Source organism: Rhagoletis pomonella, unplaced genomic scaffold, assembly GCF_013731165.1.
Source record: "Rhagoletis pomonella isolate Grant_MI unplaced genomic scaffold, Rhpom_1.0 Rhpom_scaffold_00001, whole genome shotgun sequence".
NCBI classification, from domain to species: Eukaryota; Metazoa; Arthropoda; class Insecta; order Diptera; family Tephritidae; genus Rhagoletis; species Rhagoletis pomonella.
In genome coordinates, this window is record NW_023458555.1 from 3,881,660 (window position 1) to 3,908,400 (window position 26,741).

The 26,741-nt window shown below is 36.2% G+C and overlaps 1 protein-coding gene across 1 annotated transcript in view; it reads left to right on the forward strand.

Annotated features, from left to right (window-relative positions):
* Positions 1-6,556: 6,556 nt before the first annotated feature.
* Positions 6,557-26,741, forward strand: part of LOC118736547 — a gene marked incomplete at its 5' end in the record, with an annotated part of 63,079 nt that continues 42,894 nt past the window's right edge. Inside the window, 1 exon segment of the mRNA XM_036466609.1 lies at positions 6,557-6,991. Coding sequence (XP_036322502.1) covers positions 6,922-6,991 — 70 coding nt within the window.

Genomic DNA, 26,741 nt, shown 5'->3' on the forward strand with positions numbered 1-26,741 from the left:
TCCCCGGTTAAAGCAGTGGAACCACTCTCCCCGTTTTCCAGATGTCTGGTACGATGAGAGTGGCCATAGATAGGTTGAGGACCTTGGTTAGATAGTTCACTCCCCCAGGACCCAAATTTTTGAGCATCGGCATGCAAATTCCGTCGGGTCCAATGGCTTTGGAAACTTTCGCCTTCCCGATGGCTATCCTTGCCCCGTCGCTAGAGAAAAAAGAGGCGCACTTAGTGTTGACAGTTTGTGCAGCCTTCTGGCCGCTCTACGTTTTGGTCCGGGTCTGATGAAGCGTGGTCGCCAAAAGATATTTCAAATCTGTCGTCACGCTTCGTCGGATTGGACAATCACCTCACGGTAGACCAAAGCTTGCTCACACCAGAGGCGAAGTTACAGGTCTTCGGATGGTCTTCCCATTTCTTCCGCTTATGTATGGTCACTAGTTTCCGAATATCCGAGTTGAGATCCCTGATACGGGGATTTACGGGATCGGCCTGACGAAGGCATTACCCTTTTTGTAATTAAATTTGTCGTTATAGTTTTGAACTTGGAAGGAGTTGGTTTTAAATTTTGTTCACTCTACAAAGACTCAAAATTGTTCATTCTATAGAGTACTTAATGGAAAAATTTTCATGTTCACTCTTTCGAGGTGTTCGTAGCATCGGGTGTTCACTCCAGCCAGATAACACTGTAGATACTAGTGTTCGCCCAGCGGTTGAAATTCAACCACCAAAATTAAAGGTTATTTCAGCTGATTTAAGTTGAGTTGACTTGAGTTGTGTTAAGATGAAGTGAAGTGAGTTTAGATAAGTTAAGGTGAGTTAGGGTGAGTTGAGCTGCCTTTAGGTGAGATAAGGTGAGTTGAGGTGAAATAACATTAGTGTGGTGAGTCGAGTGGAGGGGAATTGAACTTAGCACTTGGCATAACAAAACATAACATAGCATAACATACTATACCTTAACATAACACAACATAACATAAAATAATTTAACATAAAATAGCAAAACTTAACATAACACACCTTAACATATCATACTATAACATTTTATTGTTTTATCTCTATCACTTTTTCTTTCTCTGTATTTGTCTCTATCTTTTTTTATACCCGAGCGCACTTGTTCACAAAGGTATTATAACTTTGTTCACATAACGGTTGTTTGTAACGGGCAAAACGACTCGAAATAGATATAGACAAATGTCCTTCCGTCCATCCGTCCGTCTAATCATCTGTGCACACGATTATTCAAGATATCTTAACTAAATTTGGTATGTGTAGGACGGATGGTATTGAAAATGGGCAAATTCGGACGATAACCATGCCTACCTGCCATATAACGGCAGTTGCGCCCACATATTACTACATATACTTATCTAGGTATCCGCTTTATCGATTTCTCGCAAACACAACTCAAAATTATTTAATTAAGTCTAACGGAATATACATGCGAAATAGGGGTTAAACCGTGCTTACCACGTAATCATAGTTTTCAGAAAACTTCGGTCATCTTAGCCGGAACTTAGACTTTTTACTTGATAATTTTTAAATCATTTTTTTTTCTGCAAGAGCATTAGATTATTTTAGCATCGGGCAAGTTATATCAAACCTTCTTAACATTAAACCACTCAATTACATCTAAACTAACAAAAGCTTGATAAAAAATTTCATATTTCTTTGACATATATAAAAACGGAGACAAATTTTATCCGAGTATGCATACTCGTAGCAAATGTTGGGTTAGCAAATATTATGTTCATAGAAAGTTATATAAATCGATGCATAAGAGGAACCTGCGAGCATGGCAAGATTCATGCATGGTGGCCGGTATGGTGTAGTGGTTAGCAGTGAACGCTACCAATCGGTGGGGCCTGGACCCAGCTTCTCCTCCGCCTCCGCGTGTATTTCTGCCATGAAAAATAGCTTCTCATGAAAATGCAAACGCTTTTCGGAGCAGAGCATTTATTTATATATTTTTTTTTCAATTCTATTTTTGATTTTTCAGCTTCATATGACTCTTAAAGCGCATTTCCGCGACGCCAAAATTGCGAAATTCCAACACTTTTCTCAATTCTCAAATCCGAAAATTGCTTATTGTCAATTATTAATGAGCTAAAAGAAGAAAAACAAACGTCAATAGCAAGCAAATAAAAACAAAAAAAAAAACAAACCGAGCAAAATAGAACTGAGATGGTCGTGTAAACAGCTACAATTGGAAATTGAAATTGAGTGTCAAAATTGCTCTATTTTGGGCTCGTGGAAACAGATTTTTATGCGGACTAAAAGTCAAAATAATTAAAAGAAAATCTATTTTACGAAATAAAAAATTTAAATAAATATTTTAGCCGCGTTTTATTGAAAATCAGTTTTGTGATCAGTTTACCATTACGATTCCATGCGAAACCTCCGCTCCGCTTCGTTCAGTGTGAACATACTCTTACCCTTCTATTCATTTTATTTTGAATTATATTTTGAATGTACGTAGGTGCATATATCAAAGCTCTGCAAATTATGGGATTTTCTCCTTATTTCTTCTCAACGGCAGAAAGACTCACTATCAGTGAAAACGAAGAAAAAGCAAGCTACTCGAGAGCAATTAAAGTGAGAGCTAACTAATTTTTGAACTAAAAATATTTGCAGAGTAAATACTGCCTCATTACCGAGCGACAATTTCGAATAAGCTTCGTTGCTTTCAAACAAATATTTCTGCGAATGAGACTGTTTTTACAAGTTCTCAGTGCAATATTCCACTAAAAAAAAGATGGCAAATGCAGTTTTCGTGGTATTGCATATATGTATAGGAATGTATGTATAAAATAGAAAATGAACAGTTGGGGGCGCATGTCTGCCTCCATTTACTCTTGAATGCATGAATTCGTATTTGCTTTTGCTTTCACATAGTTTCTTTCCTTTCCTTTCTGTCAATAAATGAGAACACAAAGCGCACAGTGAAGCGCTTATTTACTCACATACATACATACACATGAATATATGTAGGTACTTAGTTGTAAGTATTACTGTGACATGTAGTACGAGAATAATACGAGTAAATACATATGTATATTCAACGAATGTGTGTTTGCGTATGTGTGTGTGTGTGTGTGTAAATGTAGCACAGTTGATTGCAATGAGTGACATTGACACGAGCCGCATGCGAATTGTATGGCAAGCAAATATACATTTTACATATATATATTTTTTGTATGCACATCTATATGTACATATATGAGTATGTAAGTATACATACATACATACATATGTACAAGTGGCTGTCACATCATTTTCTGCGCGTTGCACTTTTTTCCACTCATCCGACAATTTTTATTAAAACAACTTTTTTGCTATGTTTTTTTGCTGCTTAAGTGCAAATTTAAATACTCGTATCATAATGCAAAATAAATCTTTATGGCAAATAAGTGCCCAAGCAAAGTCAGCAGACAGCAGCATAAGCGCAGACACAAACGCGCACGTAAACATTCTCGCACAAGTGCATCAGTAATGAGTAGCTCGATGAGACCTTGCTAGGCTCGACTTTTGTATTGCGCACACTTATGTTCATACATGTGTACATATGTACGTATGTGCACAGCAGTACTGGGCTGAATTAAAAATGCTTGAAGATCCTTGAAAATGTTGCAATTACTGCTGCTACATGCCAGTGTACAACACAGCAGTTGCAACAACACAAACAAACAAAAAAAACGAAGCACAGCAAAAAACGAAAGAAAATAATGAAAAACTACAAGCAAAGTCGCGAGCAGCGTATGTTTGCTGTTGTGCGTGTGTGTATGTGTGTGTGTGTGTGTGGGTGCGCGCCAAACTACCAGCCAGCCGTCTGCCCGTCGCTTGTTGCAGGCCTTTCATGGCAACTCATTGCACTCACACGCTCCTAAACACATACATACATACATATACTAGCTGCAGCCTTTTCACTGCTTGTATTGGCTGAATCCTCAGTACATTGTTTGTGGTTGTTGTTGTTGTAGGTGTTGCAGCTTTCCGGCGCCATCACTGCCGCCATAAACATCAACATCAACATCAACATCAGCATCAGCGCCGCGTCATCACCAACGACGACCCCCCTCCGGCGGCTCACCACAACAGCTCCAACGCTCTCGCCTATCCGAGAAAGACCAAGTCAAATCATCGCCGAGTGCCTGCCTGGCTGGTCGCCGAGGCCAAGCTGCTTGATTATGACTGCGGCAACAGCAAATTTACACTTTAACCGGCAACGCATCAAGGGTTAAATATATACGCCGCTGCAGTAGGTGTGCCTGTGCCCCTTGCACCTGCTTTGCTTCTCTGGGTCTGTGCAGTTGAGCCATTTTGCTTCCGTTTTTATGCCAACGCTTATTGTGTGGCCTCATCGCCAGTTGCAGTTCTTCTCGTTACTATTGTTGTTGCTGTTTTTTTTGCTGTCCTAGTCGATTGCATTGTTCTTGACTGTTTTGTGAGCCTTTGCGGCAGCAGGAAACGCTCATTGTTTGCATGCGAACGTTTTTCGTATTAAACATTATTCATTTCGTTAGGGTTTCCTGTATTTTTGGTCTCGCTTGGTTAGTTCGTCCGCCTGGTATTATTCTGGGTATTTCCTTCGTTTTGCACTCATTACATTTTTTGTTGTAATTATTCCTTAATGAAAGTTGTGCATTTGATTAAAGGCTAAAGTGGAATGTGAAATGAAGCGAAAAACTTGCTGTTTCCTACAATTATGGCGCGCGGAATTGCACTTGAGTGCTGCTAACGTGGAAGTGATTGCATGGAAGTGGAAGCCATGTGCATGGAAGTGGAAGGGACAAGAATAAGTACTTTAAAAAATAAACCCAAACAAAGTCACGCCTGGGCGTAGAAATAAGCATGAGTTGAAGAAGAAGATGAAAGATTAAGTTTTGTTTTCAGGCCAGTCTGCAGCTCTCATGAAAAACTAAAATTTCATATAAAATGAAGCACAAGAAATGGAAAAGAAATTTTCTTTCAAATTTTCTTAAATCAGTTTGCAGCTCTTAAGAAAAAAATACTTGTAAACAAAATACAACAAGCAAGGTACTTATCCCTGGAACAGAATTAATGAAAAATATTTCTTATGATTTTTCTTAAAAACTGCGTACGGGTCTTTTGCAGTTGCTTTTCAAAAGCAACTTTTCGGGCGCTAGGCCCATTCTAATTGTCCAAGACAGGTGTGCAATTAACGGAATATTCCCTAATAATACCCTCGTAATTAAATGTAATATTAGCTGCACTAATATGTCCCGACAAAAAAAAAATGGAGAGCATCAGCGGTTGTGTAAACAAACCGACTGGCGCGACCTAAAAAAACTTTTTTTCAAAATGTTATGTGTTCTTTTTTTTATTTTATTACAAATAACAATATTTTGATGTAGCGTTTATGAATTTCCAAAAAGGGACAGTCCAGCGCCTTCGTGTTGGTTTGCAGGCTGTATCGGAGACACAGCCGCTAAATTCAACCGTAGAACACGTGGTATGGTTAAGAGCACATTCAGGTCAAAAACGGAAGCGTACACTAAGAAAAGAATATCCATAACAAAAGCGATAAAAAATCTTCTACAAAATCGATAAAAAACCGATTAAATTATCTATAACAAAATCGATAAAAAATATCGTTTATCATATCGATAAGTTCCGAAAATATCGATAGGAAAATCAATAGCAATATCGATAGACATTTCGATAGCGAAATCGATAAAAAAAATATCGATAACAAAACCAATGAAATATCGATTATAATATCAATAAGTCCCGAAAACGGAGTCTCTCAAGTCTATCTATATCGTCCAAAAACACTGATATGGGTTCATTTCCATCAAATTTTCCACCGATATTGCCATAAAACACGTTGACGGATTCACGCCGTTCTTCTTATATTTTCTTCTTCTTGAAAATACTCCCGGTTTCACTCAATAGTGCTCAATAGAGATGGATTCCAACTGACCATTTATGTATGTATGTATATAAGGGCGCTTGCGAAACTTCTCTGCTGTCCGCTGTGACCGCAGCTTTTCGACGCTGCCTGTCGACCAAGAACTCTCTAATCGCATTTTCTGTCTATCAAAATGTAATCAATTAATTAATTGTTACTTGATCAAGGGATCTCCTGGTTTTCGTGGTTTTCGTGAATGTGTAATTTTCTGACTGTAGGATCAAATATGCCATATCTCTCCACCCTAGCGTTGAAAGCGCTAAGCATCATTTCAACATCATGTCAAGCAACGCTCATACGCTTCATCTAGATGCTCATATTTAGAATTTCTCTTTGGTCTCATCGTCCATATTCTGTACATCGGTGATGTGAAGCTTAAAGATAGAGAGGTTAATTAAAGCCACCTGCTTGCTTAATAGGTAATAGTAATACGTACTTTATAACTAAGGCGTTAACTAAATTCGATGGAGCCCAGAAAAAGCCAAAGCAGATAGAAATACGCATATTTATAAATGTTACTATAAATAAATATAATTTACATTTATATATACTAAAATTTTGCATATTCATGTATTAATTAAATAAAATATCGTTTGTTCTTCTTACAGATCTTAAAATAACTAAAACGAAATTAAAAAAAAAGGATCCTTCATGAACCAAACTTACATAGCTTCGCTAAAGGAAATTTCCCAATTTACGCGCCACGCTTTACGTCCTCAAATATAAATAACCGAATTCCATGTGCAACTCAAGCGAAATAACGGCATTATGTGTAAAATTGTGCACTCACACCCAAATTTAACCAGCAGCGCAACACGGCGCGTAGGTTGTGCGAAAAGCAAAAGAAGGGCAAATTGGTCGTAAATAAAACGTGCCACATTTTCGTATTGACGCACATCCACCAGTGTGCTCTAGAGTGGATAGAGGAGGCAGGCGGAAGAGGTGATTTTCGCATAGCTAGCTACGCAAATTGCTGTCGAAGATTAAAAGGCAATCATGCTGATGGATTATCTACGTCGCTTCGGTTTGCTGTTCAGCACGCATTTGTTGCTGCTGATGTTGTTGGGTGAGTGTGTGCAAATATTCTTTATTATATCTACAAGAAAATATATAAAATATATATGTAAGTGCAAACAATTACAAATACCAGCAACGAGTACTGTACGAATGGTATATATATGCAGAAAATACTTTGCTTTAATACCGGAGGTTGTATCCAAATTTCGTTTATTTACTTTTTTTTTTTGAAAATGTAAAAGTCTAAATTTTCCTAAAAAATGTTCAGCCAAAATAAAGGCATCCATTTAGCCGTGCATAAACGTTAAGTGCGATTTTTATGCATTCTTTACGGCGGCATTTCTCTTCTTTTTTTTTACAATTTACATTTTACGACCTTTCCGGGCAAAATTGCAGTTCATAGCCGAGTTTCATAGCCTATGTATATTGACACACTTAAATGCGGTAAACATTTTTTTCTTTGAAGCTGATTTTCGTAAATATGCAAAGGCTTTCACTTGACTATGAGTTAAATATAATTTTGTATGTAATTACAGAAAAAAGTAATTTATTTCGTTGCAAAACATGACCCACAGGTATGCAAATATAAGACTGATTAAAGAATTTTCTTTAGGCTATTTCCAATCATTAAAATTTTACCTAAAAAGAATTTTCTTTACCCACAAGTGATTCTCAAACTCTTATTTTATTAAAAATTGCAATGCAGAATGCTAGTAAAAATTACCTTATAGCTAAGTTAATGACTCTATCTAGAGGTCTGTACAAGAAAAAAAAGAATTTGCTTCATAACTGATCTCTCTATAGAGTGTACGTAATTTGCTCCTACACTGCTATAATATGTCATTCTCTCGGATAAAGATGAGGCGAAACATACTTCTGGTACACACAAAATGACCGGTCAATGCAGGTTTCATTACGACATTCTTTGCCGAGCTTCTCCTCCAATTTGTGCTGTTAGAAGAAACAACTTATTGCAGTCAGAAATATTCGCAGAAATTTTCCGTTGCCAGTCGCTGTTAGAAACAACTTTTTCTAATATTTGATGTTGCTTGATCCAGAGATTGTAGCTAGGTCCTACGTAGTGTCACAAAAAACTCGAATTAAAAATTAAAAATATATTGTAAAGTCATAAGCACAAATTCCATGAGGAAAACTTAAGTGAAAGCTACCGAAAATCCAACTTCATTCTTGTGGCCCATTACCTATTTAATACTCGTAGTTGAGCAGCCTTCTACTTGCGACTAGCCTATCAATGGCTTTCTTGCTAGGCTGAATTTTTTCGAGGTTTCATTATGTGAGCTAATTTCAGCTTTCAGAGCTTTCAGATTTAGCAGCAAGACTGACCGAACGTTGGTCGATAGGCAACAGGATGGAGGAAGCTTTCCAGAGTCAACGTGAAGTCGTTCCTAGCACTTCCTCCTGGCACTCCATTGGAGTGAGCTACTTGTTGCATTCGACCAAATCAAAGCGACAAAACTCGATCTGACTACTGCTGTGTGGCACCATAGCATCAGATTAGAAGAAATATTCCAAATAACGTCCAAAATCGTTCAAAATGTATATAGGACTGACTGGTTTTTCTCACTCTCTCCTCGAAACTGCGCTTCCACATGGATTACTATCCAAGAATTCTAGCAGATATTTTATGTTTGTTAAGGTCCATTCGATATTACATGGCTTTTGTGGTCCAATTTTGGCGTTTATCACAGCCCCGCTCGAGCGGTTTAAGGGTCCAAGTAGTGTTTTCAAGGTATTTTTCATTTCTACATACTATGTTTGTTCTTTTCTCCAAACGTACTGACAAAGAGTAGATTTTTGAATATTTTTGCAGACCTCTGACGTCGTTGCTTTCACATTAATGTTCCAAATTCATAAGTACGATTTATTTCTAGTAAATTTGCTTCTTTTTGGCTTTCTTTTTGTTCCCTTTTTTTTTTTGGTTACTTTCAATTTCGTATTTTTCCAACGCTCCTCTGATTCCGCATCGTCCCCCCTCCTACATTGCCATTCGCAATCGCCTATTTTTGTGCTCGAATAATTATGGTAATTTGGTTATGGGTGCACTTCAGCCACTGGAGCAGTGACACCGGCCGACAGTCGAGCACCAGTCAGTCGGCTGGTTTTCATGAATTTTGGTAGAGCGAGGCATAAGGCGTGCAAACGTTTTGTGTTAGTTACGTCGACACGCCACTGTTGCGCCTCTTGTCGCCCTCTTTCGCCTTCTTTACTCATGTATGTAAATTTTTTAATATTTTATGTTGCTTTTGGTGCTTCAATTCAGTAGTATGCCATAATTTGCTAAATTACTTTCATCGCTCTCATTGCCCAAAGTTATTTTCTTTTTGTTGGCATTATTGTTGTTGCTGTGTTGAAAATATTACCGGTTTTAGTCTGTAATTAAATTTCGACGTTGCACGGCAAATTTCAGCTAAGAATGAAAATGAGTAAAAAAAAATGCTGAACGGAAAGAAGCAATAAAAAGAGGTGTATACCTATATATATCCGAAATAAAAAGTGCTGAATGGGGGAATTTTCTCACCTTCTGCTCCCCATTACTCGGTGTCTATTAGGCCACGGCTGGCACTATTAAATTTAGCTTTCAGACAAAGGAAATGAAGCACATTCGCTTACAACGCCATTTATACAGTTTGGCGTCGGACGAGGAACTTTTTTTATTTTTTTCTTATCGTCGCACTAATGATTGTTTTACTTAAACAATTTTCGCGCTGAATGAAAAATCTGAAAGTGTTATGACGACTCCTTATTAGTAGCCATAATATTAGCAAATTAGCACAATCCTGCAGGTCAAAGGTGGCTCCCGCGGCTACACAGTAAAAGTGAATTTTATTTAGTGCGGTGCTTTATTTAATTCTTTAGCAAGTTTTTACATAGAGTATTTAAATGTAATGTGCTGAGAAAATGGAATTATAAATTAGGATTCGAAACAAGGTTTTAGAATTAATTAAATCTAAAACTTCCGACTTCAGACGGATAATACCAGTATTGGCACAATGTTAAAAATTAACGACTGAAATGTTAATCGCGATTCTCGATTAAAATTAATTAATCGTAATCATATGTACGACTAATGATTAAATTTTATGAATCGTTAATCGCCGGTTGTGATAACGACTAATAATTTAATCATTAATCGTTAATGCAATTAAAAAGAAGATATGATTAAGTGGCCTAGTTTGCCCGAATTTGAAAACAAACAAAAGTTAGAGTTATTCGTTTGTGTTTTACGCTTATAAAAAACATATAATATTAAGCGAAGAATTTTTTCAACAATTTCTATATATCAAAAATATCCAAGCACATTTAAGAATTCAATTCTAAAATAACATTTTCTTTACCTATTCACCTTTATACAACAAAAAAAAAAGTTTTTTTTTTAATTTTACGGAATTTTCTCCTTTCCTGATACCCATATTATTATTCTACATTTTACTGAATTGTTTAAAGAATTTTTTGAATTATTCATATATTTGAATGTTCAGTTGTGTTCAGAGAGAAAATCTACTTACACAAATGCACGCAAATCCCTTCGAACCTAAAAATACTCAGTTTCAATCTTCGCAAGCATAAAATTAATAAATAAAATATTTATGTTCTAAATACTTCTAACTCGTGTGCTTTTAATTATATGAAATTATCTTAATTTATTGGACTATTCGAAAACTATCGAAACTTATTTATCGTAAAGAGAACTATGAATAGCACAATTAACTTAATAAAGAGGAAGAAGAAGAAAACGATATGTGTAAAAGAGAGAAAAAAACAAAATACGTGCAGATACAGTATTCATATATACTAAGTATAAATATATGTATGTATGTATTTGAGTCAATAAACTCCAATTAATGTGTAAATAGCTAATTAGGGTAGCATTTTATGCATAAATCGAATTTTTAATGGTCCCAAATGGGAAATGACAAAAGTTGCTTATCGTGCGGACCCCTGGTAAACTTTTCCAATAGATAAAATACAAAAACATAAAACAAGAATACCTACTCGCATAATAAACCCCAACCAACAGAGCAAAAATAGTCAACGCGAAGCTCATTATTCCTATGACCTGCAAACATGTATTTACATATCCACATTTATGTATCTCAATTTGTATGTAAACATGTATATACACATACATACATATGTATGTCCGTACGTAGTAAATAAATACATGCTTATGTACATACATCTGCAATTCGCTATGAGCATAAGTTCAAAACTTTTATTTCGTAATAATGACCGGCAAACAATGGTCGACAATGGATGTGAAAAGCCAATGAAGCCAGGCAAACAAAAAGCGCCGGAATGCGAGACGCAATGGTGGAGTAAAATCGCATAAAGTAACGGTGAACGGGAGCAACCAACAACTTTCCCATGTGTTGGTTGGCATAGCATATTGAAATGAAGCACAAAAATAGCAATAATAATCGTAAAACAAAATAAAATTTACCACTAAAACCAAATAAGAATTGTTAATAAAATTCCGACAGCAGCAACAACAACACCGAGCCGAGGAAATAGCAAAGCCACAGCACAAATAAATATTAATATAATAAAAGTTTGCTGCGGAAATGCCAGGCTAAGTTAATGGCACGAATGCTGACCTGTCAGCTATAGCTTTGTATTTGTGTGTGTGTGTGTGTGTGCATACTAGCTATTAGCGTGCTTTAGGCCATGACAACAACAGCAATAACAATAAACAAGTTCAACAAACATTGGATAAAAAAGTATTCCCGCCACACCTATTCAATGGCCGCACCTCCAGCTACACACAACTGTAAAACATAGAAAACCTGTACACAGCCAGCTTGGCATGTGTTTGGCTGTGTGACTGCAGTGTGAGCAGAGTAATGTCCAGCGCCGCGTATACGTAATGCCCAAAGTACCTAAATACGTTCGCTTAACTTTTCATTAGGCATAGACGTGTACATATGTAGATGTTTTAGCAGGGATGTTGTTGTATGTTGTGCGCCTCAGAAATTTATCGCATTTGATTAGTTTGTTAAATAGTCAATTTTTCATATTTTATCATAACTGCAATAAGCAACACAGAAAATTTGTGTAGCTACAAGCGCATTAGCGAATACATTTTATACGTAAATCCATAGCTAAATTAGGGTGGGTCACAAATACGCAGGATTTTTTTTTGAATTTTTCTGGGAAATAAATAGAGGCGTATTTTTAACCAACTTCTGTAATAAAAATCTGGCTGTTGTGAAAATCTAGGACCACTCTAATATACATATCAAATACAAATTCACGTCAAGTTTCGAGCAAAAATTATGAAATTTTAATAAATCGCCCTCCATACTGGATCAGCTTATATTCAGCGACCCACCAATCCTTAAGTAAGTATCCTTTCATTTCAGTTATTAGGTTTTGTAAATTCTTTTCGCTTTTTTATGAAGGTCATCAGATGTGTACCGTTATTTAAAATTTCAGAAATGAGATGCAAAATTAAAGAACTGGCGCTGTAGATGCGCATTAATTTTACCTTTGTAAGTTAGAACTTTTTTAGCTGTATAGTAAAAGGTTAAATTAAATTTTTCGTGTGCTAACGCCTTGTGGGTTCACTAGTTATTGCTTAATTATAAAATGGAAAAAATTAATTGGCTCTACTGAAAAGCAGTGAAATTTAAAAAAGCAAGTGTGTCAATAAAGAAGCATAAAATACTTGTATCTAATAAAATCAAGCACCACAGTTTGTATGAACTATTTAGATAAAATTATTAAAAATTGTAAGTAGTATGTAAGCCTTTGACTAAATTTTCATGTTAAAAATAGTACTGGTCTGAAATTAGAGGAAGCACAAACTTTCAATGGAAGAAAAATTGATAAAGACAATTTTGGGAGCAAACCTTTGAGTAGTCAGGGATATCCTGCCCAGTCAAATGTAGCGGAAGGGGGAAGGTGTGAAATGCAAGCCGAACATAGAAGTTAATAAAAGTCTTTTTTTTTCTTTTACTTTAACGTACTTGTTTTGCAAAAGCTTTTTCCCATAATATTGAGAGATTAAATTGAAGCAAAGCTCATCATTTTACATCAACTTTATTTCTGTTTTCCAAAGGGCATCAGACAAAATATGTGGCCACGGAATTGACGAGCAGACATAAAAAAGTTTGTAATTCACAGGTGAAACATAAAGCGAAACTTTTCTATTAAATTTGCAAACTCAAAGCACACACATACACATGTAAAAGCAGAGAAAATGAAATCATACAAACTTATTGCCAAGAGCAACAGGTTGATATACATACATATGTATGTAGATTCAGTCATACGACCAATTTTAGTTGTGTGGGTGTGAGCGTACGTGATGTGATGTTATGCATAAATCACATTTACTCCGAAAAGAGGGAGGGCGGAATGTGTGCTGACGAGGAATACGGATGCCGCACAAATCATAAACTTGCGCAGTCAGACAAGATCTATGTTGCAAATAGGAAGCAATTACATACGCGTACAACTTGGCTACAAAATGGAGCAGCGGCAGCAGAAGAAGTGGCATCCAAATAAGCCAAAGCAACATTACTCATTATCAGAGTTGCTGAGAGGCTGATGCTGCTTTTCCATTGGCAGGCCAACTCTTTCCCCAGCTGCCTTCCCAGTCTGCTTAAAATTGTTTACGGAATGAGTGATGTGTTGCATATGTCATACCCTCATACACACACACATGCATGAAGTGTAAGCGATATGCTGTGAATGCATGTATGAATGCATACTCAAAATAACGGTAAGTGCTATGTAAATTTGTCTGCATAAGCTGGTTTTGCATGCGAACGTGACAGGGTCGCATGGCCAAAACATAAATTTTGCATATTTGCCAAATACGTTTGTTATAAATTGTGCGACTTCAATGAACGCACGCACACTTATCTATACAACGTTAACGTAACTGGTGACTTTTCTATGCTACGCACAAGTGTACTACAAGGCCGCCGCTGCAAATGAGTGATGAATAATGTTGGCCAGACGATTTCGTCAGCACTTTGAGTCGTATTTTTAGTTGAGGTATGCAATTTGTTGCTTTTTGGTTAATTTATTTTATTCCATGCATCACATTTCAGTCCGCCTTAGCATCGAAGCAATTGCTTAGGTACTAATAAATCATTGATAGTCCAATTTAGTATTTGAAACATTCATGAATAAGACGAAATTTGTGAAGGTTTTATGTTTTATAAACAGAAATTTTTTCCAGTTTAAGTCTACCACTAACCACACAACAGCACTACGATTACAAAATCTGAAAGGAAATTGCTACGTACATATTAAATGTGGGCGAAAAATCAACCATTTTATGAATGAAATACAATATCCATGAAAGCAGAAATTTAGAGCTTCCAACAAAGTTTGCGAAAACTTTGAAATAAAGTAGTTTCACAGGCACTGCTGTGTCGCTGTATCTGCTAGAAGAACTCAAATACCAACGTAACTGTGCAGTTTCGTGTACAATTTCATGGTTATTTGATAATTAATTAGTTTGGCACTGGAAAACAAAGTGAGTGGCTGGGTCGTAGGTAAATTCAATAGATTGCATGCAAATTGGATGGGAATTAAATGGAAAATTACTTGAAAACAAACATTCGCGTATATTTATTTTAAAGCTGTTACAACTCTTCACTTCTATTAGAGTTTTTTGCAAATGAAAAGGTAATGGAAAAATTTTATTATCTAGTGTTGACATATGTGTATCCAATAGCCCTCCATCTGCAATTTTCACAAAATTTTACTTCTAATGTAAAAGTCTGTCATCACTTACATAAATGCCACCCACTATACTAATTGCTAATATTTAAGCAGCTTGTGAGTAGAATTTACTATTTCCTTGTAAAGTAAGAACTAACATCATTGATAGTAGTTTTATCCTAGATGGGTTATAAGATGAGGAACTTAATAAAATAAACCCTGTGTGGTTATAATGGCCACAAACGTCTTAATAAAAATGCTTGCATTTTTCAAGCTGAAAAATACCAACAGCATATGTATTTTCTTAATTCGGCAAGAGTTGGCCATCAATAAGTCACTTAAGGCAGTCAAAAATAAACGAGGTCAAATTTTACCAAATTTATTTGATAGGTATAAGCAATAAAATCAATATAAAATCACTACATTGCAGAAGTTGGTGCAAAGCAACCAACCAAATAGTTTTGGAAAGTATCTGTAGTGTTATAAATTTAGATATACGGCTGCTGATCATCTAAGACTGATGTCATTGCAAAATCCAGAAGAACTTAGTTCCATCAAAGTATGAGCTAGGACAAATAATCAAAAGCATTAAAGTGAATTACATCGATGGGTCTTTCTATTTATCAAAGTCAACTTTCTAACGTGTGTTCTGCGTTGACCTTTTACTATTACTTGCAATAAACAACAATATCACCTGGCACTACGAACAGTGCTGGCAAATTTTGTGGAGACGCAGTTTTCACTTGCGTATACTATACGTATGTATAGGTAAGCTGAGCGGTGGTACAATGATGTGAGCTATAAAATCTTATCCACTTCAAGCAACTGTCGTCTTAAAAAGTCCAGAAACTCTTATAACTTAGGTCAATGTAAAGTCAAACGCCAAATCTACGCTAAGCGTAACGCTTTCGGAGAACACAAAATAGGGTCGCATTCGTATCAGATTTAATTAAATGAGGATCATCAAGTGGGAAAGCCTGTTTTATCAAATAGTGGGAGTCTCTAGAATAGAGCCCTATAGGACTGCGGTATCTAAGTAAATTGAGCTAGAAGCAATGCCTTTGGGAAAGAAAATGAGAATTCGGATAAAAGATTTGTGGCCCTCTTTATTTTCTAACTGGTTGATAATTGCTATCTATTTCTTAATGCCCATAGGAAGAAGTGGTCGATAGACTTAGAGGGCATCTTTTAGCTTTGTAATACGAATTTGGATCCCTGTATATGTGTGATACGAATATACCTAAGGTGTTGGAATAGCCTCCAAAAATTTAGTCAAAAATATAAACATACAAATGCTACCGGTCATATCAATAGTACCCCCTGTTCAAAGTGATATTTTTTTCCACTTATGTTTATTTTTTTTATTTTTTTGAATTAAACCACTGTTGATTCTCAAACCAAACTGATACATATTAACCCAAGTTTAAAACTTTGTAGAAAACTAAAAAATGCAAACAATTTTTCAAACAAATTTCAAACTTCTTTCTCAGAAGTTTAGAATTTTTTAGTTTTTTTTTGTCGCATATACCTCCAGATACTACTTATATAACGAATAAACCCAATTTATTTTTATATGGAAGAAAACCGCAAAAAAAATCTAGAAAATCAACGATGATTTTTCAAAATATTTTCTAAATAGCTGGTTAAATAAGTTGGACAAATTTAACCTTTAGCCATCTTTAATCTTTAATTTTTTTTCTGAAAAATAAGCTATCATGTATCATTAATGTAGTTAAAAAAAAAAAACTTCTTAATGCAAGTTTAAAATTATGAGCCTCCACATTCAATTTTTCTTTTACGCAAATCAAAATAAAACGCAGTCGTCTACAAAAGTGTATACAAAAGTAAGATTTCGGCAATCAATACCACATTGGCCTAAAAAATCGCAGTTTATTCTTGTCCTTTCAAACCTCGCAAAGCTGGCCTCTTTTCGGTTCACATTTTAATAATAGAATTTTCATCTTTGTTTTTCTCGTCTTTGTTTTAGGCCAACTTCTTACATTGCCTCCAGCTATTTGCAGTATTGTGTTTCAAGGCCACTGCGCCACAATGTATGCAACGAAAAATGTTCGCAGTGCCACAATTTCAATTCATTTTCTAATAAGCCGTCTCTCTAATTTACTTTTGAATACTTTTGCGTTAAACTTTTGCTTCTTCGCCCATCGTGCCCATCGAGCAGACCGAGAGTGATGAGTAAGGCGGCCGTATTTTGGCATTGAGCGCATCTTTGATTTCGCTACATCCGCTGCAGAGCTGTTGTTGCTGACGACAAGTGCATTTTATTGAACTGCAATTTGCCGGCAACTGCATCAGCGAAAGCCCTTCGTCCACTCGATGGTATCGACTTCGCGACTGCGATCAACTTTGCCAATTCCATGCGACTTCTTCTTTGTTCGCACTGCATTTGATCTTTTTTTTTGTATCTCGAACTTTTTTCCTCTTCCTCTCCATTGCGAAAATGTGAATCTCTTTCTTTTGTGTTCGAGTATAATTCAGCTCTCAGAAACTTATAATCAACTTTTTCAACTTTTGCTTGTGATTTGTGCTGCTGCTGCTGCTGCTGCTTCCACACCCTGGCTGCTGTGGCACTGCTGCCAGCGCATTCCACAATCGGTTGTTAACTACCGCCGCCATTGCAAGATTTTCGTGCAGCGAAAAGTTTGTCAAGCTGCCAGTTAGTATTTGCAATAAGTGTGGGATGAGCTGGAGGTGTGCGGGTATGTGAACAACATTATTTTATTTTTACAAAAAACGGTACAACAAAATCTGCTGTGGGTTGTACGTGTCAAGGTTATTGCAATATTAGTTAACATTTTGCAACTTTTCACCGATTTTGCCATTTTCGCTGATGCAGTATACTTTTGCTTTGTTGCAGCTCTGCAGTTGGCAGCGGTTTTTGTGTGCGGGTTTGTAAATCTATCGGCATTTCTATGTAAGAATTTGAAATAAAAAATAAGCTTTTTTTCTGGGAACTGAGAAAATTTGTTTCAGAAAAGTTTTTTCAACACTATATTAAAATACTATTTAAGTAAAAATGTGCAGCAAGGAAGCTTTGAAATTTTATTAAAATCAATTTCGTTGGCGCAGGGGTTTCTCCTTTAAATCTCTAGGGGTTCAGAACGGTTTTTAGGAGGTCATCTGGCGTATATGAAAGTACCTCTAACCAGTAATAGAAAAGCTATTAATACGGCTATTTTCATGCTAAATTAGACAAAAGTTTTAAAGCGAATTTCTCAAAGAACAGCTAATATTCATGTTTCCAGATCCAAAGAATTCTCTTCTCCCAAGCTGAGCGGGGTCTCGTCTTTCGACTATCGTCGTTGTTGTTACCAGCAAAATTTGCCTTTCAATGGCTAACTCATTTTGCATTTGCAAATATTTGCTTCACTGATCAAGCGAGAATACTCCAAAGACAACTATTTTCTTAGCCATTGAAGCGTGCAAAAGTAGTTGAAATTAATACAAACAATACACGCACACATGCATACACAATTCAGAACATATGTCACATACTTGCTTACTTACTTACTTACACGATGATGTCGTTGCTATGTCAACAGACTCAATAAAAGATTGTCTTTTCTACTTAAAATTTTAGCAATTTTATTGAAATTTCAAGAGTTGTGTTTGCACAACGGACTCATTTTCATGTGAACAACTACATGTAAACTTATATAGATATGTATGTACGTTCATACATAAAACCACAGATACATATATACATATGTACATATACACTATAAATGTTTATGACCAGTTATAGCCCGAACACAATGAAAACGACGAGCTACGGACCGGCGACAGGGCTACGCGACGACTGTGGTTGTGGCCAGATTAGATATATTTCTATTTTAGCAGCGACAGATAAGGTTCTTCCTCTTCTTTTATGTCAAACTCATACAAATTCATGATGTCACTGCCGCGTTCAAAAAATCATGTCGCCATCGACAAAGCGTTTATATGTATAATGAAGAGATAACAAATTTGGACGCTGTGGTCCGTAGCTCGTCGTTTTCAATTTGTTCAACACTTTAGACGAGTGTAATAAGAGCAATCTGTGTCGTGTAGATACAAAGAAATGCTCAGAAATTGATTTTGCATACTCCAAGCTGTAATCGTGTTCCCTTGACGTCGCAAAACGAATAAATGTTACGTATACGCATCGTCAAACTGCAAATATTGTGTACCACTTACACAAGTGTATTTTCGTCAGAGAGCCAACAACCGACTATGGAGTTTGAGTCGAAAGAATTTGCAAATAGATTTTATGGGACTTTGTGTGATTTAATAAATTGAAGTATAGAAATATTTCTGCACGTTCCGTATAAATGGCTAAGGTATGTGCATACAAAGGAAATATGATTAAAATTGTAGACAAAGTAATTAACAAACGAATTTAATATTTCGTTATGTTTATTCTGCCTGAGAGTCTCTATAAAAATATAAAAAGGATAATTTGAATTATGCGTATATACGCCAACAGCACTTTCTAGTAAATTGAAATGATCCAAATGGGATTAACACAAAATCGAATGCTTTATTACAATGAAATAAAATCAAGTTATTAATAGAAACTAAAATCTTTTTTCATCTCGTTGCAAATTTGTAACCAAATAAATAATTTTCGATGTCTACAATAAATTACGCCAGTCGTTTGCCCTCTGTGGAAATTGAACAAATTAGAACAGACCGCCTTCTTTACTCCCACCAGAGATTATCGTATTGAGTAATTTCAGGGAGGCAGCGTCTCACATAAGACATGGCCAAGCCATCGAAGTCACTATATTTCAATTCTCTGCACTGCGATGATGCCATTGTAGAGCTCACACGGCTCATCGTTCCACCGACTGTAGTATTCGGAGTCGTCAATGCGCAAAGGCTTACAATTCCTACATCTAATCTTTCTTTAAAATACTTAAAGGACCGCCTACACAAATATTTGCATTATCCTTGCTTCTGCGCCTAGTATTATGTATTAGAACTAACATTGTCAGTGACTTATGCCGAATTTCCATTAGGTATTTAGAAAATTAATTTAATGACTATTTCTTTACAGTAAAGACAAGAATATTTTTTAATGCCCCAGTTTGTCACTAAAATTTCTGTCATTTAGTGCCTAGTGGAAATCCAGCATTACAAATTGTAGTTTTTTTCTAACGAGACAAGGAAATACTACTCCCAATACCAATCCATATTCGACTTGAGCTAAGAAGAATGAAGTCGCGTGAATGAGAATAGTCCAGTTTGAAGCCTTATTTGGTATCGAACACCGCGGAAATTGCTGCCACCATCACTTCACACAGTCTAATTAGTTTCGTGGGCGAAATACCAATTCAGACATTACGGCCTATGAACTCTTTTAAGGTTTGCTGTATGGAGAATACTTTTTTAGTAGTAGATTTACCAGGCTGCAAGCAATAAAGCCCAGACAGCTAGATGGCGAATGGATTTAGATTTTTTTTCACATTACTTTCAGAATACTGATCCTAATCCTTGTGGATTGGCTAGAGAGCTCTTAAATTATAGGCGGAAGGCATGCGTTCTTTCAGACGCCCTCGTTGTTCTTTCAGACTCGCTGAAATTCAGCAAACTATTCGGCGGTACATACTGGACTATAAATGTGGTTCCAATGCCCGAATTTATCAGCTCATCGAAGAGAGCTGAGGTTATGAAAGCTGAGTAGCGAAGGAATTTTCTTACATTGAAGTCACCAAGCAAGAATTGTATGTGGTATCTGTGAAATACTTGAAGGTTTGAGTGGGTAGTCATCGAAAGTGGGTTATTGAAAATTTCCACTCAAAGGAGTTTTCCGCCTTTTGCATTTCTCAGAATTCTTGCAGAATTTCTATTAAAATATCAAGCCATTTTCTCTTAATTGTGGACATTCAATGCAGACTTTAGTTAATCCTCAAACTGAATAAGTCGGAGTAGCGACACCGTAGCCCGGCCTGTTAATGTCGTGCCCGAAGGTTTCATGCGGGTTGGTTTCCGCATCTCTAATATGAATTCCTCGCATTGGGCCGAATTGGGAATTGAGCATAGTCGATCAGCTGCCACTGTGGATACCCAGAAGCCTGAAGAAGTAGTAGTAGAAGTGTTCGCGGCTACTTTCAGCAATGACTCCCTTTATTTGTCCTTGCAAATGTATGTACATATTTCAAAATCTAGTATAGCTTATTTTGCCTTGAAAATTTCACAAGCAACAAAAGTACCTTTTCAAAGTAGTCGTCATAAAATATGTAGGTGTTTTTCAATAAATACGCAATTTTTTTGCTTTGCTTTAGTAGTGGAACAAAAACTTCCTTAAAAATAATAATAGAAAATAAATTCAATACAACCTTATAAAATCTTGATCTGTCATCTGTACACATTTATGTAAATGCAGGTGTGCGTGATAGCCAAACATGTGAAGGAAATGTGTAGTAAAGCAAATATATCCCTATATATTCCAGCAAAGAGTTACTACAAGCGTCAGAAGGATATATGTATGTACAAACATTTCGAAAGCAAGGTATGCAAAGCTGTGTAAGCAGATCTGTGAATCAAACTCTTAGAAATAAACTACAACTATACCTAAACAAACTTCACACAGACGAATTGTTCGCATTTATAGAATTTAGCTGAAAATGTCTCCACAGTGGCAAAGGAGATGCCAAGAAAACCAATCCATACAACGCCACTTCAGAACGGATAACGAACGGAGGTTTGGTGAAGGACAGAGAGAGAGAGAGCGAAAGGCAAAGTCCGCAAGCGACGGGAAAGGCTTACCAGTACAATGTGCATGTACTCATCATCAATAAAATGATAAAACAATATGGCCACATGAATGTGTGAGTGTGCGTATGCATATTTGAACTGCTGCGCTTGAATGTACTTCGAAATGAATGTAGATATCTACATACATATCCTTTTATGTCTTTGTCCGAAGGCAATGCAAATAAAATTTGAAGATGCAATAGAATGTTGTAACGCACATACACACACACACGCTAACATATGCACTCGCATGCACTTGGATATGTGACCAAAGGATACTCTGGGTGGTGAAAACGGAAGGACGCTTGAGAAATAATAAATTTAAATTGTAATTTATGTCTGAATGGTCAGTAAAAGATTACAGTGTGTGGTGTGTGTGTGTGTGTAGTGCGGCTATGCGGCTGCGGCTGCGGTTGTGTGGCCATGTAACCAACATTATTTGAACATTTGTAAGCGTTTAGAGTGCAGGGAGATGGACCACTTACAAGTGAGCATATCTGCATTTCCACATCAATACATAGGTACATACATTCATACATACCCTGCAGTGAAAACCCAAACCAGTTAGAAAAAATACTAGTTCATAAACTAGTATGTGCCTACCAGTTCGACATTTTCTAAGAACTTAAGCGTTCAGCGACATCTGCCTTTGAATTGCCAAAGCCTAAAAAAAAACGCAATTATTGATTTTCTTACAAATGTCGGCTGTGGCGTCACGTGAAGACTACTGTTTCTGGTTCTGGGATCGCAGGTTCGAGGCCGCTTGGAGGTGGTTAAGAATTTTAAAGTTAGATCAATGTAAGTAGGAATAATTATTTCAATTTAAATATAAATAACAAACTTAAAAATCTAGTTGCATTACAACAAAAGAAACAAATATATGGGAAGAAATACTTGTGCCATAAAAAATAGATTAAAAAAAAAATATTTTTTTTTTATTAAATCTAAGAATAACAAAAAAAAACCCTAAATAAATTAAATTAAATAATTAAAGAAATATTATAAAAAATTAAATAGAATAAAAAAATTTTCGCTGCACCAGGGCTTGAACCTGGTACCTCAAGCATACCACGCGATTGCTTTGCTCTGTCGGCCATTGCGACTGTTGGAGCGCCGCCAGCAAAAAGGCTTACTAATTTTTTGCATAGGGGATGAATTGGCAGACTATCTCATCAACTGGTATGATGCTAGTAGTATTTCTACTAGTAGATGCTGATGCATAGCCTGACAATTGACATCACGTAGGACATCGCAATGTTAAAAATACCAGTCGCTAACATTGAAAAACGGATAAAACGTGAACTAGTTGGGCTGAAACACAAACTGGTAGAATTCTAGTTCACAACTAGTAGCTTTCCCTGCCGGGTAGATATGTATGCATATGCACTTTGTGTGCGAATGTGTGTTGTCAATGGGGAAATTCCCTGAGCATGCAAATAAATATTTCACTTTACTTGTGTCCACAGATACTTTGCGTATTCTCATTTGCATATTTGCTCAAATGTGCTTTAGCTGATTGGTATTTTCTTAAGCCACAATTTCTGGTATTTGTATTCATATGAATGAATTTAAGTTGTAATGAAATAACTGGTTTTAATGACAGAAACTGAGCACATCTTTGTAGTGGTTAAGTATTCGTCAAAGCTGTAATGCGATGAGCATGAAAAGAAGGGAATATTTTAAAGTGGCCGCCAACGACGCCAACCCTCATCCGCGGCAAGTATCCAGTTACAGTTCTTAAGCACCCACCAGCTAAGGTGAAGTAGTCGTTAAAATACTCCAGTAGGAGGAATTATAAATGTCTTGGATTCATTTTTTTCCTCAAACTTACTCCAATGTGCTTCAACCTGAGAGTTCTTCCACCTTGTAAGGAGCTCTGCCGTATATCTATTTGATACCCGTTAGTGTTACTGTGAATATATTCACGGGACCGGATTAAAATTGCGAAAATTTTCGTTTTGAATTTCGCATGATATTTTCTAATTGGTACTTTTTTCCTAAGTGTAGGTCTAAATAAGCCGGACCCACTACTCCCTTTATCAACTGATCAAGGCAATTAAGCCCTTACACGCTCCCCTTAAGCGTAGTTCTAACGTTCAGTAAGAATGCCTCATATGCAAATAAATAGTCCAGTCAATTTAGACTTTAAGGAGAAAATAAAATTTCGACAAAAAAATACTAGGGTGCTCAGAAAATTCCGTTGATGAACATATCACATATTTCATTTAAAAACACCCCAGATCACAGTTTGACTGAAAAATACGCTATCTCAAAAGCTGGTTGAAGAATGCCCTATCTCAGCTGTCGATTCAAAAGCGCCCTACTTAGCACATTTTCAATGTATTTTTATTTGAAAAAGGGCGTTTTTAGCCGAATTCTGAAAGAAGGGCATTCTTTAATCAAGTTCTGAAGTAGGGCGTTCTTGGAATGTTTTCTGAGATACGGCGTTTTCGAACTGGCTATCAGGATAGATCTTCCGCTCAGTCGTCGATATGCACTCCCAGCAAAGCTCGTTCAACTTGGTACCCTTTTTTAAGTAAAGTTTCCAAGAGAAACATTTTTGAAGAGAACAGTGAATTCAAATTCAAATTTACTATTTGAAAATGTGTGCGGGAACACAAAAATATTACATTCAAAGTAGGTTAACTTCACGTGGATGCCAGAAAATGCGAATATATGTGTTAGTGACAACAACACGAATCTCATTTTACGACAAGAGTCTACATATAAACAAAATGATTACCCAAGTCACTTTCTTACTGTCTCATCGGAGATATGTATGTATTTAGGTGCCCCAGAAGTACTCTAAAGAACAAAATTAAATATATATTAACTTGTAAAAAGAGCGCAATTTAATATTGTTCTTGTGGCTGGTGTGTGTGTGATTGCGAAGTCCTACTGACATTCAAACCTACATATTCATTCAAGCAGATACGTGCAGCTCGCAAAGCAAACGTGGGTGTATATATTTCGGTTTATGTGCTATTAATAAACGCATTATTGTCTGCCGAGTTTGCGAGTGCGACAGTAGACGCACTTCAAAGGGAATTACGTTCGAAATCACTTTGCCACACACTTAGCAACAAACATTGCAAATAGCACACTTCAGGCGACAGAAAATGAGTTCAAGCGAGCCAAAGTGGCTTGGGTTAAACGGCTTAATGACTGGTTCATTGTAAAATGGAGCAGACTTTATGATAAAGTCTAACAATTTAGGAGGAAATTTGTGGGAAAAAATATGTTTATATTATTCACTTTGAATTTAATGAAATGGCAACACAATTTAATACAAATGATGGCTTTAGGAATTCGTTTGGCATTTATTATTTCTACTAAATAACCAAAGTATTCAACGAATTTACGGATATTTTTTTTTAATTTCGATTGGAATTTTATTTATTATTCAATAAATAAATATTGGTAGACTATTCAAAATTTAAATAAAATGTCTTGTTTTGCAATTTTACTTTTCGTGCGGTTGTTTTATTTACATATTTGCTACTTCATAATAAATTATCATCTAAGAAAGCTATGAATATTTAAAATAAAATAAAGCTCACTTTCGCACACATATATCCATAACATCCACTCGCACAAGCATTCAATTTGCATGCACAGCAACTTGCATTTAAAAATAATTTAATCATGAAATTTAATATTAACACAAATTGCGCTGTATCCATATTTGAACGTAATGCCTCGGAGAAATAAAATCGCTAATTTTTTATGCAATCCATTCCGTTTTTTTTTTTTTTGAAATGCTTTTAATCTTTCAATCCATGCTTTTATTTGCCAGCTCAAGTTGCTAAGTATTTTATTTTTGCATTTTATGCCACTTTTGCGTTTCATTTGATTTTTGCTGTATATTTTTCACAAAAAGTTTCCGCTTGCGCTCAAATCAACTCTGCTCAAATTGAGTCAGAGTGAAATGTGTGCATGTATGTATGTATGTCGTCTGTAGTATGCACAGATCCACAGCATCTGTGAGCAAAACTGTCAAGTGGAGAAATCGCGAAGGTAAGCTTTGCCGTAAATCCGCAGAGGACACTAACGCGCACCAAGCATCAGACGGCTGACGGTAAGCGCAAGACAGCAAGAGATTTCCACTCTCCACTTGCTGCCTCTTACTTGCTGATTTTTTCATATCTTATCCGGCTTGCTTGCTGCTATTATTTATTTCTTCGCTGTATCTTTTACTTCTTGTTGGCTTCTTGAGATTGTATAAAATTTCTAAAAACTATAAACTCGAGTGCCTTGTGGTGAAAGTTACTTCGAGTACACAGAGCGGCAAGTATGAATACCCTGACTGTGTGGAGGAGTGGTGAGTGTGTCAAGCGACTGACAATTCGGAAGTGGATTTTGTGCGCATTACAAACACTTCGACTACTTGAAATGCGGTTACTTAAGGAGATTGCGAAGAGACTTCATGTAAAGTTTCAAAAATCTAGAGAGTACTATTTGCTACATTGGTAATTTTATTTTAGATGTATATTATAATTAAGATTTTAGCAAACTTCGGTGGCTGGTTACTTCAGTTGTAGCAAGCAATAAGCCTTAATTGAAAGTGTGATATTTCTGATATTGAATGCACGTTTGACACCTGTACTTTTGACTATTTTTGTTCTGTGGTCAGAATGCATAAAGTGGTTAAAATCTAGTAGGAGGTGTGGGAGGAATATAGGCAGACTATGCCCTCTATTAAAAACTCTTTCTTGAATGCTGAAAGTTCTAAAACAGTGTCAAACATGCTTATTTTTTAAACGAAAAGTATATGTTTCGTCCAATCGGCTACGGTCGCACACATATGGGATTTAACACATTGAGAGCCATGTCCCAAGCTTTTGTACAACACTTGATACTTCCTGAGGTGCGACGCTGGGCGAAAGTGAACGACAAGAATGCATACGAAAGAATTATTCATAGCGCTGTAATGAATGTTTTCTGTTTTATGATAAAATCCATGTTTGATTAAACCTGATTGAGTTCCGTGAAGATTTGCAGAAGAAAATATTATAAATTTTCATTTCTCAGGGCCATTTTCTCAAGGACATTTACAATTTATCTTCCCTTTAAACACAAATTTCTTCATGAAAAATATGTTAGAAGGCCAGAAAAATGTTAAACCGGCACTTAGCCTATTTTCAATTAAAACCAGAAATTGAATTTGTTTTTGGTCATAAAATACACTCGTATTTAAAAATTTTACGTATTTTCAAAATAACTCAATCCAGGCCGTTCGCCATGTGGTTTGCTTTATTTTGGAGACGTAAATTCAAAGACAAGACAGTTTCTGTGTTAAACAGGCTACAAAGACTACAAACTATAGCGGCACAACCAGCTGTTAG